We start from the raw sequence: 16,751 nt of genomic DNA, 5'->3' as shown, positions 1-16,751 counted from the left end.
ACTCAGCGCCCCGAAAGGTTTTTTCCGGTTTGTGACAAATTAAATCCCACCTCTCGTCCTGATTCCATTTACTGAAAGTACAAATAACCAATCGTAATTCAGTATATATATATCCATCATGATTTCATTTGGCAATGCCTTATGAATGATTTATCCTATAACCAACCAAATCAACCTTCAAAATAAGAGTTGCACAACAGAACGTCAGTGTTTGTGTTGTTTTGGTGATACTACGGCATGTCTTTTCTATAGAGGGTTTTTTTCTACTGCTCTTTTATTTCTAAAACATAAAGAGGAACGGAGACATTGAACGCCTACAAGCCCAAACGTTTCGTCATCCTCTAATGAACTTAAAAAGAACATCAACATTTAATTTTTTAATGATACGCATCTGCGTCTGCGTAGTGGCTTTGGCACTGACATGTAGAAGACTGCAGTCCTTTATTACTTTTACCAGCTCTGTCATTATAACATTATGCTTTGTTATTTAACTGCTATTTACAATGTTTCCCACACTGTAACGACCGCGTTATGAAGCACCCAATTTTCCAAATGTGTGGATATTAACGCTCTGTGTCCAGTTTCTCCTGAACTCTTGAAGCCACGCATCAGTTTTACATACAGTTCTGCTACTCAGTGGACGTTTTTGTGGAAAAAATCTGTCTAAACCTTTTTTGTATCTAAAATGACTGTTTCTGAACGCACAGATTTTGCAAACCCACATGATGAGTTATTTGCTCAAAGGCGTCGCCTTGACTTTATGGATCACCGGTGTGGGTGTGCAAGTTTGACTCCTGATAATGAATTATAAACTCATCTCATTCTGACACTTTAATCCTACGTAAAACAAACATACAAGGATTAGATAATTAGGATACCAAGTAATATAAGGTATCCCAGGTATTCCGTTCGCAGATTTCCAATTTACTTCTGCAATGATGCGACTGCCACTATACTTCCGAGACGCACATATAGCAGGCAGGGACAATCAACTGAACTGAACACTTTATTGAAAAGCTCGAGTTCTCGAGTACTTCAGAGTGAGGGTGGGGGTGTGTCTTGCAACAATCAAAAGACTATGTGCACATATGCAACTATGATTGTGTTGGTCTCAGCACACAGAGCGAAGCACAAATTTAATGATACGATATGAAGATAACATTTGGTCTTACGCAATGGTGAAGTATGGATGATACCGACGATATTTTAACGTTATTGTTACCAGCATTCTAAAGTAGCCCAAGATAGGAAGTTCAGTCAACAAAGCGTTTTTTTCACTCAGTGTTCTTACTGTATTTAAAATCTATAGATATAGCGGCTAGGTGTTTGTTTTGTTTTTTTGTTTTTTTTTGTGAATTCGGTGACCTAGTCATCATGAGTAAGCCCAACCGCCTTAAAAATGAAATCAGTCATATTTGCTTGCAACTATTTTTAACAACATTAACTTATTTAGCCGCGTGTAACATAGTCTATGGTGACATACTCGATGTTAGATCAAACCATCCTTGAGCAATCCGTCCACAACTCACAATTGTTGCATGCTTATTTCATCACAATGACAGCTGACAGTTGGGAGAGAAAGTCAGTTGGGAGAGAAAATTTGCACAGTGAAATACAACAATAAAGCAAATACACATTCGGTAATCCACGATGTGAGGATGAATAATAGAAAATAAAACTGCTTGCCTGTTGCCAGGGCACGTCTTCCACACAACCTAACGGTCTTATAAGTTATTATTGTTGAACATTAAAGAAATAAGTTCTCTTAGTGATCTATCTGAAAAATTAAAATCTTAGCAAGTCTTTATACAAACGAAACCATTGTTCTCAGTAACATCCTCCATTCATTTGATTTTAGAACGACCTATTTTGAGGTCAGAACAGGGGGGTATTCCAGAAAGCGGGTTTAGTGAAAACTCAGAGTAGCGTCCTAATAGAGGAGCCAAATGGCATCATTCTCCTAGCAAAACAAAGCAATAGGGCTCTTCTATTAGGAGGTTTACTACTTACTCTGAGTTAACTAACTCAGAGCTTTCACTAAACCCGCTCTCTGCAATACTCCCCAGGTTAATTAGGCCTTACAAACTCTGATAAATATGTGCTGCAGCTCTACGACTTTGACATTGCTACTCATTGTCGCTTTCTATCTCATCTTCCCCAAACGTGCGACTACGGGCCTTAAGATCTAGACGTCTTTAAAAAGACGAGGGCATCAACCTGAGTAGGATGGAGGCTTGATCTCTGATGAGTCACTGTGAAAAAACCCGTTCACTCGGCGTACTAGTCGCTGGAACTTCCAAATAATTGATTTACTCTTTTCTGCTGTCGCCATCTCTCCACTTGTTTACCAAAGGCTCTAACTGGAAACTGCGTGCGCGCGAGATCAAGCACCTTGCGATTAAGTAGTAGGCCTACTGGATGTAGAAACTCGAGAATTGCTGTAACTGCTCGAGAACTCGAATGCTCGAGTATTCTGTGCAACCCCTAATATATATATATATGTGTGTGTGTGTGTGTAAATGTCAAGACTTAAGACAGGATATTTGTAGGCTCTTTTCTCATGACATGATATTGCAATCCTATAGTGACCGTATTCAAAATTTATTTCTCAGTTCAGTGACATTTTTTCTTTAAAAGGACCTTTATTTTGACGATTAGCATACGTTCCGATTGTGCCCCGGAAGTCCTGTTGTTTTAGACAAAATTCTGTGCAGATAAACATCGCGTTGAGAGGTGGAATTTAAGTTTGATTGAATGAGTTTTTGTGTTTGTTCAGTGTGTGTGCAAGCTATCTGATCAATCTGGCACCAAAGCAGTTGATATATATGTGCGGTACATCCGCGTTGCGTAAGAGGTTTTCCTGAACCGTTGTATGGTTCTCTGTAAAGAAATCAAGACTTTAACACCACACGCCACTCTGTATGGCTGCCAACTGGCCGTCTTGCATTCCTCCAGAAGACGCAAAAACATGATGTTTTTCGCTTGACCAACAAATGATTAAAAAGAGGATGGCGGCAGTGGGAACTTGGTCTTTCTCGCAGCCTGCAGTAGAGAGAATGCGAAGTATGATTTTAGCTGGTCAGAATGCCACTGATGTAGTGGAGCAGGCACTGGCAGGTAAAGTTCTTGTAGCACTTTATTACGGGTGGATGGATTCAGCCCCCCCCCCAAAACAGTGTGAAACAGTGTGTGTTGTACTGTTACATTCTTTTGCATATTTAAGTATTTCATGTTATATGCCGTCTTTGCGTGTTTCATGTTAAAATAATGTATAGGCACACTTATATAAAGTATTTGATAATTAAATCCCGCGTGACCGTGAAATTTTAGTAGATATACAGCCGTTAATTACCAACGTAAATGTGTCGTACTTAACACAACACTGGCTCTGTTGTCTCAGAGGTTGAGGATGATAAGGAGACAGGACGTCACATCGTGGGAAGAGGAGGGTTTCCTAATAACCGGGGTGTATTAGAATGCGATGCGGCGATTATGGAGGGAGTACCGGGGAGATTCGGTGCTGTTGCTGCGTTACGAGGGTAAATGCCTACAGTGAAATATTGCCTTATCAATCAGGTCCACAGCATATCTGTGGTCAAATGTTAGTGTTGACTTTTTCATGCATCACACCAGACAATTCTTAAGCTCAACTATCTGTACACAAGGTAGTAGTTTTGTAGCAGCTGATAGTTTTTGGAGTTAAGTTTATTTAGGAAGAATTATGCAGCCTCCCATTTTCGTGTGCGAATGTTTGCATCCGTGCTCTGCTTCAGTTTACGGCATCAAAGTGTTTACTTCTTGGACCATAAAACAATTGATGCTCTCTTGAAGACATGGACTCAATTCACAATATTATCAACAGATTTTGAGTAGTTTTCTCATGGTCATTTTAACCTTTAGCATATTGTCAGCTCAAACTGCAGGGACTCTTAGGAGAAGGTCATACAGACCTGTGGTGTTTGACAGTCGCAGGCAAAGCTAAAGCACTTCAGAGTTTGATAAACCCAAGGATCTGACATTTGAGATGGACAACCAGATAAAACTTAAACACATTCTTTGCATGGCTGATAGAAAACACCCAGGAGGATAAGTTTGCCACCAAGAACTTAGCTGTTGAGAGCAAATATGATGTAATATGAAGCTGTGTGTGAAGATTGGTGTGATTTGAACCACAATAAATTATTATTACGGAGCATGTTCTTTTTAACTTGTAGTGTAACCTTTAACCTGTCTTTGTCTCTTTGTGGACATGGTCAGGGTAGGAATGCCATGTCGTGTGGCTCGTAAGGTGATGGAGAAAAGCAACCACAGTCTGCTGGTGGGAGAGGGAGCTCTGGCCTTTGCTGTAGAACAGGGCTTCAGTGTGGAACCCAATGAAAATCTGCTGACAGCTAGTTCTCTCACTGCCTATCAGGTAGCGCGTCCTGTCTAAAGGCTAAGCATTACAAATGCTGTTGAAAAATCATTGTTCTCATTCAGGAAATTGCTGTGTCATGTTCTTTGACTGAGCTGAAAGACCCTGCCTAATTTCAGAGGGCGTGGAAGGCCACATTCCCACAGATGTTTGCTCTACACCTAATCTAAGACATTTATGAGTTAGATTAGGAGTATAGTCACAGGCTTCCTGGGACCTTGACTGGCTCTTGGTTTGTGGTTGATGTGGCCCAGCAGATGTTGCCTCGTTACCTTTGGTCTAATTGGAAATTCATGAGCATTGAGTGAAAATATTTTTTTTCAAGTATTTGTTTGTGTCAAAATGTTGTGTTTCACATTTTATTTCCTGTATAATTCCTTATATGATGGACAGTGTTTTTGAAATGCTTATCATTTAATAAGCAAAACTTACAGTGTGTCAGACAGAGAAGTGTACTGTGGTAAGGGTGTTTTAAGAATGGATTTAATAATCTCATTTTAAAGTAATTGCCTCTGTAAAGTCTGTGTAATCCAGATTATTCATTTATACACCCAGAAGAAGGTTGTTGTTGTCAAATATGGCTTGTAGGGTTTTTTTTCCTGAGTATAAGGAATACATCTGACTATGATTTTCTGCATTCCTCTTGTGAAGAAGCCACTCGACTAAAGACTTTTTCCATACATGCCACCTCTGTGGATGGACAATGAATTTATTACATTTTTTTCAGCAAATTATCTATCTACACCAACATGATCCAAACATAAATATGTGTTTTTGCTTTCTTTTGTATTTTTAAAGGAATTTTTAGAGAAGAATAGGACAATGAGAGGACATGATACAATAGGTAAGAATACTCTGTTATTTGTAATTGTTCGACATTTAAATTTTATTTTCTGTGCTTTCATGTGCTATATATGTGTGTTTCCTGTAGAGGGAGCTATTTAGTGGGGGAGATTAACACATTTTGTTATTTAACGTAAATCTGAATGTTAATGTAATGTAAATGTAAATCTCTGTGATCTCACATACACACTTTTAGCAGTTAGCAGTGAATTTGACATCTGCATTTAACCCTTCCATACACACCAGTTGTGAGCATTTAACCCTGTTTGTGTCATGTCCGATTCCAGGCTTCATTACAGTGTGTGTGTGTTTGTTTTGAATCCTGTATGTGTTATTTCCTATTCCAGGCCTCATCGCGCTGGACCTCATGGGAAACATTACAGTGGGTAAGACAGCTTCAGGTGGCCAACTTCATTTTCATTATTACTCTGTCCTCTCCTTTTCCTCCTTTTAGTCTTTATCCATTCTTTCTCCTTACTGCAGACATTTATCATCCAGTCACTGGTCACAACACTAATCTGAGTTTGTGACAGGGGTGTGAGATATTGACAAAAAATTATATCCTGATATTTCCTGGGATTTTATCAGTAACGATAAGTATACGATATTAATTGTTGCTTACTAATGATATTACAACATATTTACAACAACATATTTAAGGAAAACAGGTCTTATTTATTTTCGAACTGTCTTTAACGGCAACCGATTTCCGACATAGTTTGCAGATTGGCGTCTTTTGAGCAACATCCGTCTTTTAAAGCCAAACCACCTCCATGCGCGTGAGAATGGTCCATGTCTAACAATTAAACCTAACGACGTAGATTGCGAGGCTGGTAGTATTTCGTCTCCTCGCGCTGTTTGTTCACTCATTTTTAACTTCAGTCATGCATTTTTAGCTAGCTGTGCTAGCATAATTTGTGGTGGGGTGACCATGTACTCCTACACTAGCACACTGCATGCACTCTCAGCGCACACGCACAGTAGTCTATCCTACTCAGGCTACATAATACACACACAGTAGTGTATCCTACTCAGGCTACATGACACAGTGAACGCGTGGACTCTCCAGGCGTGTTTTTGATTGGTTTTTTCACAGTGAGTGACCCACTCAATAATGTCAGCTCTCACATCATTAAAACAACCATTACAATATTATCCTAGACAATACATATCGCACACCCCCAGTTAGTGAGTTACTGAGTTTGTTCTTATCCTGCAGGAGTTTCCACTTCTGGAGTCCCATTCAAGTCCCCAGGGCGGGTGGGAGACTCTCCCCTGCCAGGCAGCGGCCTGTATGCTGACCATACGGCAAGTCCTCTAACTTCAGTTAACATACAATTATTTTGTAACTTCTACTCAAAGTGTTAGTCCGCCTAAAGAACCAAAAGTGATTCAGTGACCCACAAACAGTCTTTTCTGACCTTGATTCCAACAGCCTGGAACCAAATAAAATATTGACATTTTTCCATTAAATGATTTAGTAAGAAAAACCCACAGATTGCTTACAGCAAGCATAGTTTAATATCAGTTCGTATCATAGTTTATAGTAAGTTATATTATCATTATTATTTTTTTTTTACTTTTAATGTATATCAGTATTTTCTTAGAAAATCTTTTTGTTTTTTAGGTTGGAGCTGCAGCAGGTTGGTTGCTCTGCTCTGGCTCGTTGCTGAGTTGACTGAGTAACAACTAAATTTTGTTGTTACTGTTACAAACAGTCAATGACTTTTTGAAGAGAACAACTCACACACAAACATGAAAGTCATACAATATGTAGTTTCATATCAGAAGAAGACACTTGTGTGTTTTATCCTAAGGGCTCATCTCTGAACCCCAGGATGGAATGAGAGAAGACTAAGCCCATGGGATGAGTTGTCATTTGTGATAATAGTGGTGAAATGTAGACTAAATGTGTGTATGATTCTTCAGCTACAGGAGATGGGGATAAAATCATGTGCTACTGCCCAAGTTTCCATGTTGTCCAACTCATGAGACAGGTAATGTTAGACATAATATTTCTGTAAATAATCATTTTCATTACATGAATATGCAGCACACTCAGTAAGGAGATGTGTAGGTGGATTATTGTTATGATTTCGTGTTTTACTCCTGCTAGTTCACCATGGAAACCTAGCATTTCATGCTGTTCGTTAAATATTGGATGCATTTCATAAAAGTTCCTAGCTCAAATTGAAGAGTTTTCACATTTTGAAGATGGGGCAGACAGTTGTTCCTATGTTATTTCCTTTAAACAGATTTGTTTTTGTTTATCATGTATGTTACAGTCAATTCTGATGAGTGCAGTGCTAGACCACACCCTTCCTGCAGAGCTGTAGCTGTCTTTCACTGGCACTCATTAAGATGGTTTGGTTTGGGAGCTCACCAGCTCCCTGTCTAGCTGATTTGGGCACGTCTGGACAGGGCTAGGGGGGTAGGCTGGCTGATTTGGGTGTACCTGGACAGGATGGGGCAAGTGTGGCTTACCCTTGCCTGAGTGGGTGTCAGTGATGCTGAGATCTGCCTTTGTACTGTTATTATTTCTGGTGCTTAATGGTATGTGTTAGGACTTAGTCACGGGAGTGCAGATTTGATATGTTCCTGAGGACAGAGGTAAGTTATGCTAAGGTCAAGGTAAATCTCGTTAAAAGAGTAGCAGTCAGTTGCCATGCAATGTCTCTGGCACAAAGATGACTGATCACACACCTAACATCCACTACACCTGTTCTGTGTCCGACCCAGGGCTTCTCTCCCAAAGAGGCGTGTCGTAGAGTCCTTGCTGACATCACACAGAGAACAGGCCAGGACAAATGCTTTGAGATTGGACTTATTGCTTTGAACACGAAGGTACTATTAAACACTTTTTGGGTTATATGAATCATGCAGAGTGGATAGAAGCTTCACTGAGCACTAATTGTAGAGGGCCAGACCCTATTCATGTTTACATTACCTCAGCTGGAGTTAGCATCGTATCTGTAAAATTCTGTGTAGGCCCTGGCAAAGGCAAATGAAAGGGCCCCAATTTGTAATATTGTTTTTGAATATTTATCATTTTCATGCATATATGTACAATACATGCAACATTTTTTTTACAATATTTTTAATATTTGGCAATTATTTTAAAGATTCTGCATGGTGATTTTCAGAGGTTTTGTTTGATTAAAGTCAGTAAGGATTCACTCACTTTAAATGTTCTGTCTCTTTGTTGTTTTTTGGGGGTGGGTCAAAGGTTTTGCCTTTTTGTGTACATATTGTTCTTGCTCTTACAGGGAGAGGTGGGCGCTGTTTCCTCAGTGGAGTTCCCTTACACATCCTGGACCCAGAAGGCTGATTCAGTGGAGAGACAGATTTCCTCTCCATAGATTATATTATTTCTTCAGACTCAGCCCTTCTGTACTTGTTTTACAACAGAAGTCAGAATGTGAGAATTAGGAGCTTGTCTTACATATTTTAACTATGCTTCAAACAGTAAATGTACAAACTTCATTTTGCTTTGTGTAATGACCATTTTTTCATCCTGTCAAATGATATTTATCATATTCAAAACTTTGAAGATCACTCTCAAGACAACTTGTTGAATGTTATTTCGTGCGTAATCGAACGAATTAATGGTTTAATTTTGTGAATGACGTTCTCAACAGTGTATCCGTTATCATCAAGTTAATTAACGTGCGCAGATAGTTGAAAGTCATTGCATTGTATGTTTCTGACTTTGACCAGGGAGACACACGTAATATTGATCAATGACTCAATTTCTGACGAACGTTATGCCACGTTTCACTAATGACGTAATTTTTGCTTTCTGATATGCAGTGGGATTCTAGCTGTTGCGAGTTTGTTTAGAGACGGCTAAATCTATCAATGGTACCTCGATGTAATAGGGTATTGTAGTCAATTACAGTGTCTTGCTCGTATTCCTTAAAACGATCATTCTAAACAATAGACTACTACTCCCGAGAACCTCTCGTATCAGCGATCGCTTACGCTGTCTGTTTGAGGAGTTGCTATTTCCTGATTGAACTGGCAGCCATTTTGGGTTCTGAACGACTAGCCTCTTGGTTTGGGGCAGCTAGGTACTTTTTGTTTGAGAAGACTGATCGTTATTACTAGAACACCAACACGTACGGGAGTGTCGTTTAAGAAGAAGAGCGATTTCGGTGTGAACTCCACAATGAATCCTGAATAGTAAGTGAAAATGCTCCCACCAAGCAATCCTGCAAATTTATTCCTCGCTGATTGTCACAGTGACGGAGGTTTTAGGTTATCTAGCTGTCTAGTTAGCATTAGCTATCTAGCAAACTGCACAGTACAACAACCCATTGTTTTATTGTTTTGAACACAACTAGTTTAGCTTACACCCGCGAGTGCGTAAAGAGATGTTACTTTGTCTTATGTATACGTCCTAATGTAAATTGTGCCTTAACTGTACTAATTGCGCTATTAATGCATTAGCTGTCAATGTCAGTGCCGTGTAACAGCAGGGATGTTGAAATATCTTTTACATGCATCATTTGTCGTCTTTGGCAGATGGACTCCATTATCCATAGACTACAAAGTTATTTTAGCTTGATTGTTAAACACTAGTTGGTAGATTAACGTTTCATGGCTAAAATAGTTGTCACAGGCTTCTTGAAACTTGTACGCTAAGTTATGTAACAAATAGTCCATGAACCAAGTTGAGTACTCCAGCAATTAACACGTAGAGCTTGCCCAAGTAATTAACTAACGCCTTCTTTTCACTCTGGTTTATTACGTTAGCATAGATGTTGCCGGTTGCCAGTTAGCACCGGCCCTCTGGCTTGCTAACCTAGTTTAATTGCTAACCTGTCCTGGTTATTGATTCGATTGTGCATGTTAGTGAACTTAGCAAAACGAACCTATAGTTAACAATTAACAGCCTATGGTTTTGTTTGCTCAGCCGTAGGAATCTGCATCTGACAGAAATATCCAAACGCATATTGGCTCCACACAGTAAATACCGATCATCTCTTAAGTGAAGTAATCTAACGAGAAAATTTGGCGAAACAATCATTCTAACGTGCCATAACAAACATTATGCAACTTTGGTCCAATTTTGTAAGCAGGAAGTCTAATATGTACCTTTAAGGTTACTCAAAAGGTAAAACAAAACTAGGTTCATATGTCAGTGTTTTCCCTGAATGATGGCTATCATTACTTTGACGTGCAGTTTCCTTTATGTTTTTGCCCAGCTTCAGACTCTTAACATGCTCTACACTGGTTGCTGTTTTTCTTCCCTGAACATTACATTACCAAGTCGTCCGTCACGACTGCTTTGTAAATCTTTATCTCTCCTCTTACAGACAATCTCTTTAATTATTTTTGAGCTTGTAGCTTGCCAGCGCAACCAGCCTCAATCATTGATTTGTTTTAAGTCCCTAAATTGTCTCAGTTCACTGTTTCATGACATTCCACAAGTGTATATGTGAAGTGTGTCGCTTGCCTCAGGAGCCATCCCTCTCTGATTGGCCGTTAGTCATGTGTAGGTCACATGTTGTGTGCCATGCTTCGTACAGCTCATTGACAATTGAGCAACTCGCTGTACACAAGGTTTACTCAAGCCATTGCAGTTTTGCTTGAAAATAATGTTTATGGTATGACTCAGTCTGACGTTACAACACTGTTGTGCTGCATTGTTTCTCCATTTCAATTTTTAGTATTTTCCAAACATGTGGGAAAGACTTGGAGTCTTTTTAAAGGGATGTTTGCTAATTTGAGATGAGACAAAGTGAATAAGGAAGAGATATGCAGACATCTGTTGTGAAAGAGTTCATGCCAAGCGAGTGCCCCCACCCCCACTGAAAATGAGGCCATAAGTTAAATGACATGACAGTGTGCTTTTGAGCATATATCAGAGAATGATTACCCGCTGACACTATTCAGATGTACACCACTCAGACAAAACTGCTCGCCATGCAGCTCCTCACCTTAGATGTCTATGCTCTCTTAGACCATGCTCTGGCTCAACTACTCACCCTCTAGTACACCTTGTCCCACCATCCCACTACAGTCACAGTTTTGGGAGTTTTCAGTTTTCACACTGAGTTAATCCAGAGCTCTTCAGTAGGCCCACTATACAGCCCAGTCCTCAGTGCACTGTGTGTGGGGCCGGGTCCTTGATGGTCACTGCCTATGCATGCATTTCATAGCACAACAGAAACTGTGGACAGAAACAAATAGACATTTCTCTGTAAAGGAATGTCAGACTCTCTGTTTTTATGGCTGGTCAGGAGTTTTCAGAGGACTTTATCCTGGGCCGAACTTGCTTTGGGTTCTATAGCGCTCTCTGAGGCGAGTCACACTTGTGAAGCATGTCACGTTTGTACTGAATGTGACAGTTTGTCTCAAGTCTTTCCATTGAAAAATATAGTCGTTGTTCCAATATAATTCTTAACCACATTCTCAGAATTCAGGAAGACCTTTTCCTGGTTTTAGCCAAATGGCAGGTATAGTGTAGGGAGGGTTTTGGGGTTGAGCTCTGTATGGAGGCGCTGTACACAGGGCTGGTTATTGTCCATTTGCCGTCAGTCTAATGAAAGCAGCATGACTTGAATTCATTACAATGGGAAAGGAAGACAGGAAAGCACCAGGCAGCTGAACTGAGCTGAGCTGGCAGCCTGGGGCAGGCATCTGCCGGCAGGATCCACAGAGAAAAACTTCCTTCCCCTTGGCAGTTGTGCCACAGCCAGGCCCATGGACTGGCCATTTGATGGTACCGGTCAAAATTCCCCATTCATTGGAATGCTTAATCAGCTTACTCAGGTTTCTTGGCCTCTCGGCTGCATGCAGGGGCTACCATTTAATTAACAAATATCTAAGCCTCCTGTATGAAGGCCTATGGAAGACTGATGACTGTGTCCTGTTTTTTGTCCATACTCTGAAATGTACGGTTAGAAGCAACAACCCCCCCCCTCCCTTCCAGTTTCTCCACGGCAGCGCTAACCTGTTTTCCCCTGTATGTGTATACGGGGAGAATTGGCCAGCCTTGTTGCTGTGGATTAGCTGAGTGCACGCGGGCGTGTAGTTTACATTTTCAGCTTATTTGTCATGAGCAGCTTTAAATACAGCTACATGTATAAGAGGTATATTGATAAAGTATGTTGATATGAATAGAGTGTATTGTGTCATTTTACAGAGAGTCGTGATGGCAGAACATATCCTTTAGCAAGTTACTGTAAATGACTAAATAACCACATAATAAGTACATGTATATCTATGGCTATCCATTGTGTCTGATACTTTATAGGTTGTTTTTTTTTGTTTTTTTTGTTTTTTGCTTGCTTTTGTTTGACTGCATTCCCAATATGCCTCTCATTATCCAGGCCCCCTGGGTAAAAAACACCCCTCTAAAGATACTTGACAACAGAGGGTTTTGTCATAAGGATAGACTTCATCTGTACTGAATGAGTGATGCTGTTAGGCTGTAAAATTGCTCTCCATAACCAGTGGTAATGCTGAGTTGTGTTTTTTGCTATTCCTTGTCCGGCTACATCCTGTTATGCTTAATGATAATAATAATTTAAAAAAAAAAAAAACATTTTTTGAAGGGAAATCGAGTCATGACTTCTCTTTGGAAAAGGGTTAATTTGTTTCTCATTGCCCGCTTCTGAAACAGGAAACTATGTCCTGTCTGGGCCTCTGGTTGGTTTGGCTAGGGACGGCTCAGTTATGGACAGAAAGCTTGACTGTGGAGCTCTTTTAGTGGCTGTGCATTGGTCGTTCTGTCACTCTCCTCTCACCGACTCTCTAATGACTTTCGGCTGTGTGTGGCTCAGCCCAAACCTGCCAGTACCTGTGGACAGAGTTCAGCACTCACCTGAGTGAGGAACAAGGCCCCCCACTGTGCTGTGACTCAGAAAGGCTCTATTTCCACTCTGAAAGGGGCGGGGCGTCTTATTTTTCATATAGCAGAATGGAAAGTCTTGTCTGATAGGTAAAGCATGATCTCTGTAAAACTATCAAAGAAAAGACAGTCAAGGACCATGTGACCTAGCTGCAGTGGAAACAGGAATTTTGTTGTGTCCTGTCCTAAGATTCATTCGGTCTCTCTCATCTCAACATAAACAGTTATGAAGACAGGCCCTGGAAGCCTCGGGTATGTTTGAATAGCTTGAAATGGTTTCAGGGTTTACTTCACCTTATGAAGCAGTCAAGGAGGTAAAATTACATTAAACCTTCCAGGAACTCACAGCTAAGAACTTCTCTCTCTCTCTCCATACAGTTGTTATCAGCAGGGTTCCTGCATGGTTTTGACATGCAAGCATATGCCTCACAGTTTCTGCTTTGAAGATTAGAGTGATTCCAAAGACATGCTGTTGGTTTTCGTCAAGTTATCTAATCCAGTGGAGGGCCCTCACTCCAGCGCATGACTTTGAGATTAGATTGTTTAACATCCATGTTTTCTTTCTCTCTCACCGCAGTGATTATTTATTCAAGCTGCTGCTGATTGGAGACTCTGGAGTTGGAAAATCCTGTCTTCTCCTCCGGTTTGCCGTAAGTGTCCTGTGTTCTCCTCTGGTTTGCCGCAAGTGTACAGAGTCCTTCACACAGAGCGTGGAGCGTTAATGGGGTGTTTAGTTCAGAGGTCACTAGAGCTCAGGGCACAAGGGCACTTTCAAGCCTTAATTAAAAAAAAAAACTGCAGAGAGTTTGAGGGGAGTGTAAACGGAGCTGAATAGCAGTGAATAGCATAGTGAAGCTGTGAAAAGGATTCTGTAATGCTGTAACACTTGAAAACAGGATATGAGGGCAGAGTGAGAATGCTGACGTGCACTTTTTCTTTCGTCTCTCTTTTCCAGGATGACACATACACTGAAAGCTACATTAGCACTATTGGCGTGGACTTCAAAATCAGGACTATAGAGCTAGACGGAAAGACCATCAAACTTCAGATTGTGAGTTCTCCTCTGGGCTCGGTACTCTTACACTGGACGGTTTGACCACAGAGCGTGTGGCAGACAGCTGGATGAACATAACACAGTCATTAATACAGTAATCTGAATTCATGGAGTGGACGTGAGATGTTGTGTAAACAGTTGAAGCATGTAAGTGTAATGTGAGAGTTGTAATAATGCAGGTCTGATAAGAGTATGGGGGTTTTTTGTCATTGTGTTTTAACAGTGGGACACGGCAGGGCAGGAGCGGTTTCGCACCATCACCTCTAGCTACTACAGAGGAGCACATGGCATCATCGTAGTTTATGACGTTACAGACCAGGTCAGCAGGGCCTGACAGGCTCACAGGAATCAGACAACATCACGCACGCACGCACACACACACACACTTTACTGATCCTCCACTCAGGAGATACACACACAGGCTGATAACCAAAGACCTACTCAAACAGCAGTTCTCTTCTTTCTCAGTGCTTTTGGTCCATCCTCTTTTTCCCCCACAGGAGTCCTTCAATAATGTTAAACAGTGGCTACAGGAGATCGACCGCTACGCCAGTGAAAACGTGAACAAGTTATTGGTTGGCAACAAATGTGACTTGACAACAAAGAAAGTGGTTGACTACACAACAGCAAAGGTAACTTAGTGTCTGTTCGTGAACCTGAGAAGTAGTTTGTTTTTAAAAACGTGGTTTACCATGTAGCGTGTCTGCCCAGAGGGTCTGCTGAAAGTTGATGTGATGCCGTTTGCGACCAATCAAAACCATGTCCTCCTTTCCTTTCTCTAGGAATTTGCAGACTCCTTGGGCATCCCGTTCTTGGAAACCAGTGCTAAGAATGCCACTAATGTGGAGCAGGCCTTTATGACCATGGCGGCGGAGATAAAGAAGAGGATGGGTCCAGGGGCCACAGCCGGAGGCTCGGAGAAGTCGAACGTCAAGATTCAGAGCACTCCTGTGAAGCCGGCCTCTGGGGGCTGCTGCTGAGGCCCCCTGCCCCCCCTCAGTCTCCATCGCCCTTGGTCCTGCTCCCAAGAATCTCAAGCTTAAGAAGACCCACAATACCAGAGAGAGAGAAAGATTTTGAAGGAAAGAAGTGCAAGAGAGAGAGAGAGAGAGAAAACAATTTAAGTTGCCTGAATTGTACTGTATGTAGCCGCACTACCAAAAAAAAGGAAGAAAAAAGAAAGAAAAAAACCCACAAATAAAAAAAATTTTCTGGCCCCTCCCTCCCCGTCACAAACTAAAAATGAGATGAGGTCAGAGATTTGGTAACAATAACCCCTCCCCCTTTTACTCAAACCCCTCCTACCCAGGTGGGTCTGCTTTTAAACCCCACCCACTAGTCCTCTTCATGAAGACGGAAGGCATTTTCACTCAACTGTTTTAATTCCTCTCTGTGTGCAGGATTCCCAGAATAACATCTGTGTGTGTGTCTGTTTGTCTGTGTGTGCGTGTCTGTTTGTGCGTGCGTGCGCGCATGTGTGTGCGCGTGCATGTCTGTGTGTGTGTATCTTACTGCATTCCTTCTGCAGGGCTGGTCTGTGGTCAAAAAATTCACTGACTCTTTTTCTCTGTCCTTTTTTTGTTTGTTTGTTTGTTTTTTATTTTTATTTTTTTTTTTGGTTTATTTCTTATTGACTGTTTATATTGGCATGTGTAGGTCTCTGTCCCCTTTGAGATGTTGCGCCAACCTGCGTCACAAGCAACTGCACAAGAGTGTTTCGCTGTCCAATGTCAAAAACAATATAGTCAAATATATATATGTACATAATATATTATGTATATATATGTAAGATCTGATTTGGTAGTTCTGTAGAGTTCATACATGATCTGAGTAGTTTTACCTCTGAATCTTTGCCATTAACTCGTGGCTACAGACTATTGTAATTTTGTTGCGCAATATGTAACATTTAACAGAAAAGTGAAATAAATATTGTACAACCAGTCTGTACGCTATCAGCCATGTCTGCAGTTCTTGGTGGAACATGTAGAAGATGTGTTCTGTTTTAACTATTTATTTTACATTTGTATGGAAAGTATATTGTTCCATTTATCTGTTTTCAAATTGGCCATTTATTTGTGTGAGAGACGCTGCACAACTTCACAATTACGTTCAAAAACACTATGGTTTTTTTTTTTTTAGTAATAAAGGCAACTGAATACAGTTTAAAGGAACATGCTAGTTTATCACTTGGTGTCTAGTTTACTACTGTTGGTGGAGTCAGAACTGTTTTAGATTATCATTTTAGAGTGATCAACTAGACCACTTACCAATCACAAGTATGAGAGGTACCCTATTCCCTAAAACTGGCTGGAATGCACTTGCATTTTTATCATAAGTTGCATTCCTGGGAGTTTTTTCTGCTGGTTTTAATGCCTCTCTTCTCCTGTAAGCAACACATTACTCCTGTGGATTGGAAAATGATCCTTCGGAATAGCGAGTAAGGAATTTGCCCAGAGACAGGAATCCAAACAGTCAGTGTCTATGTTTAAGAATGCTGTCAGGTGACCCGCTGGTGTGAACTGTCGCATCATTATTCAAGGAGTGGCCATCAAATACCACCCACAGCCAACAGGTTTCATGTA

General features: G+C 40.8%; 2 protein-coding genes across 2 annotated transcripts; both read left to right on the top strand.

Annotated features, from left to right (window-relative positions):
- Positions 1-2,755: 2,755 nt before the first annotated feature.
- LOC115810730 (N(4)-(Beta-N-acetylglucosaminyl)-L-asparaginase) lies at positions 2,756-8,661 on the top strand. Its single transcript, XM_030772727.1, has 10 exons — positions 2,756-3,117; positions 3,401-3,539; positions 4,258-4,414; positions 5,213-5,258; positions 5,605-5,643; positions 6,477-6,565; positions 6,885-6,900; positions 7,187-7,254; positions 7,997-8,101; positions 8,524-8,661. Exons 1-10 carry the CDS (start codon positions 2,994-2,996, stop codon positions 8,614-8,616), a joined length of 876 nt encoding a protein of 291 aa, XP_030628587.1. The 5' UTR covers positions 2,756-2,993; the 3' UTR covers positions 8,617-8,661.
- Positions 8,662-9,289: 628 nt separating this feature from the next.
- rab1ab (RAB1A, member RAS oncogene family b) lies at positions 9,290-16,114 on the top strand. The gene is made up of 6 exons (XM_030770596.1): positions 9,290-9,439; positions 13,693-13,765; positions 14,071-14,166; positions 14,393-14,488; positions 14,670-14,801; positions 14,952-16,114. The coding sequence occupies exons 1-6, from the start codon at positions 9,426-9,428 to the stop codon at positions 15,147-15,149; spliced, it is 609 nt and encodes a 202-aa protein (XP_030626456.1). The 5' UTR covers positions 9,290-9,425; the 3' UTR covers positions 15,150-16,114.
- Positions 16,115-16,751: the final 637 nt, after the last annotated feature.

The sequence above is a fragment of the Chanos chanos genome, chromosome 4 (genome assembly GCF_902362185.1).
Source record: "Chanos chanos chromosome 4, fChaCha1.1, whole genome shotgun sequence".
Lineage (NCBI taxonomy): Eukaryota > Metazoa > Chordata > Actinopteri > Gonorynchiformes > Chanidae > Chanos > Chanos chanos.
This window is presented reverse-complemented; position numbering and strand designations above follow the sequence as displayed.

What these genes read in the sequence shown, in the direction of transcription:
- LOC115810730 (XM_030772727.1), top strand. Translation starts at nt 2,994, where the DNA reads ATGATTAAAAAGAGGATGGCGGCAGTGGGAACTTGGTCTTTCTCGCAG. An exon ending in GAGAGGACATGATACAATAG is followed by an intron (nt 5,259 to 5,604) that starts GTAAGAATACTC and finishes TTCCTATTCCAG; the next exon opens with GCCTCATCGCGCTGGACCTC. An exon ending in TTGTCCAACTCATGAGACAG is followed by an intron (nt 7,255 to 7,996) that starts GTAATGTTAGAC and finishes TGTCCGACCCAG; the next exon opens with GGCTTCTCTCCCAAAGAGGC.
- rab1ab (XM_030770596.1), top strand. An exon ending in AGACCATCAAACTTCAGATT is followed by an intron (nt 14,167 to 14,392) that starts GTGAGTTCTCCT and finishes GTGTTTTAACAG; the next exon opens with TGGGACACGGCAGGGCAGGA. An exon ending in TTGACTACACAACAGCAAAG is followed by an intron (nt 14,802 to 14,951) that starts GTAACTTAGTGT and finishes TCCTTTCTCTAG; the next exon opens with GAATTTGCAGACTCCTTGGG.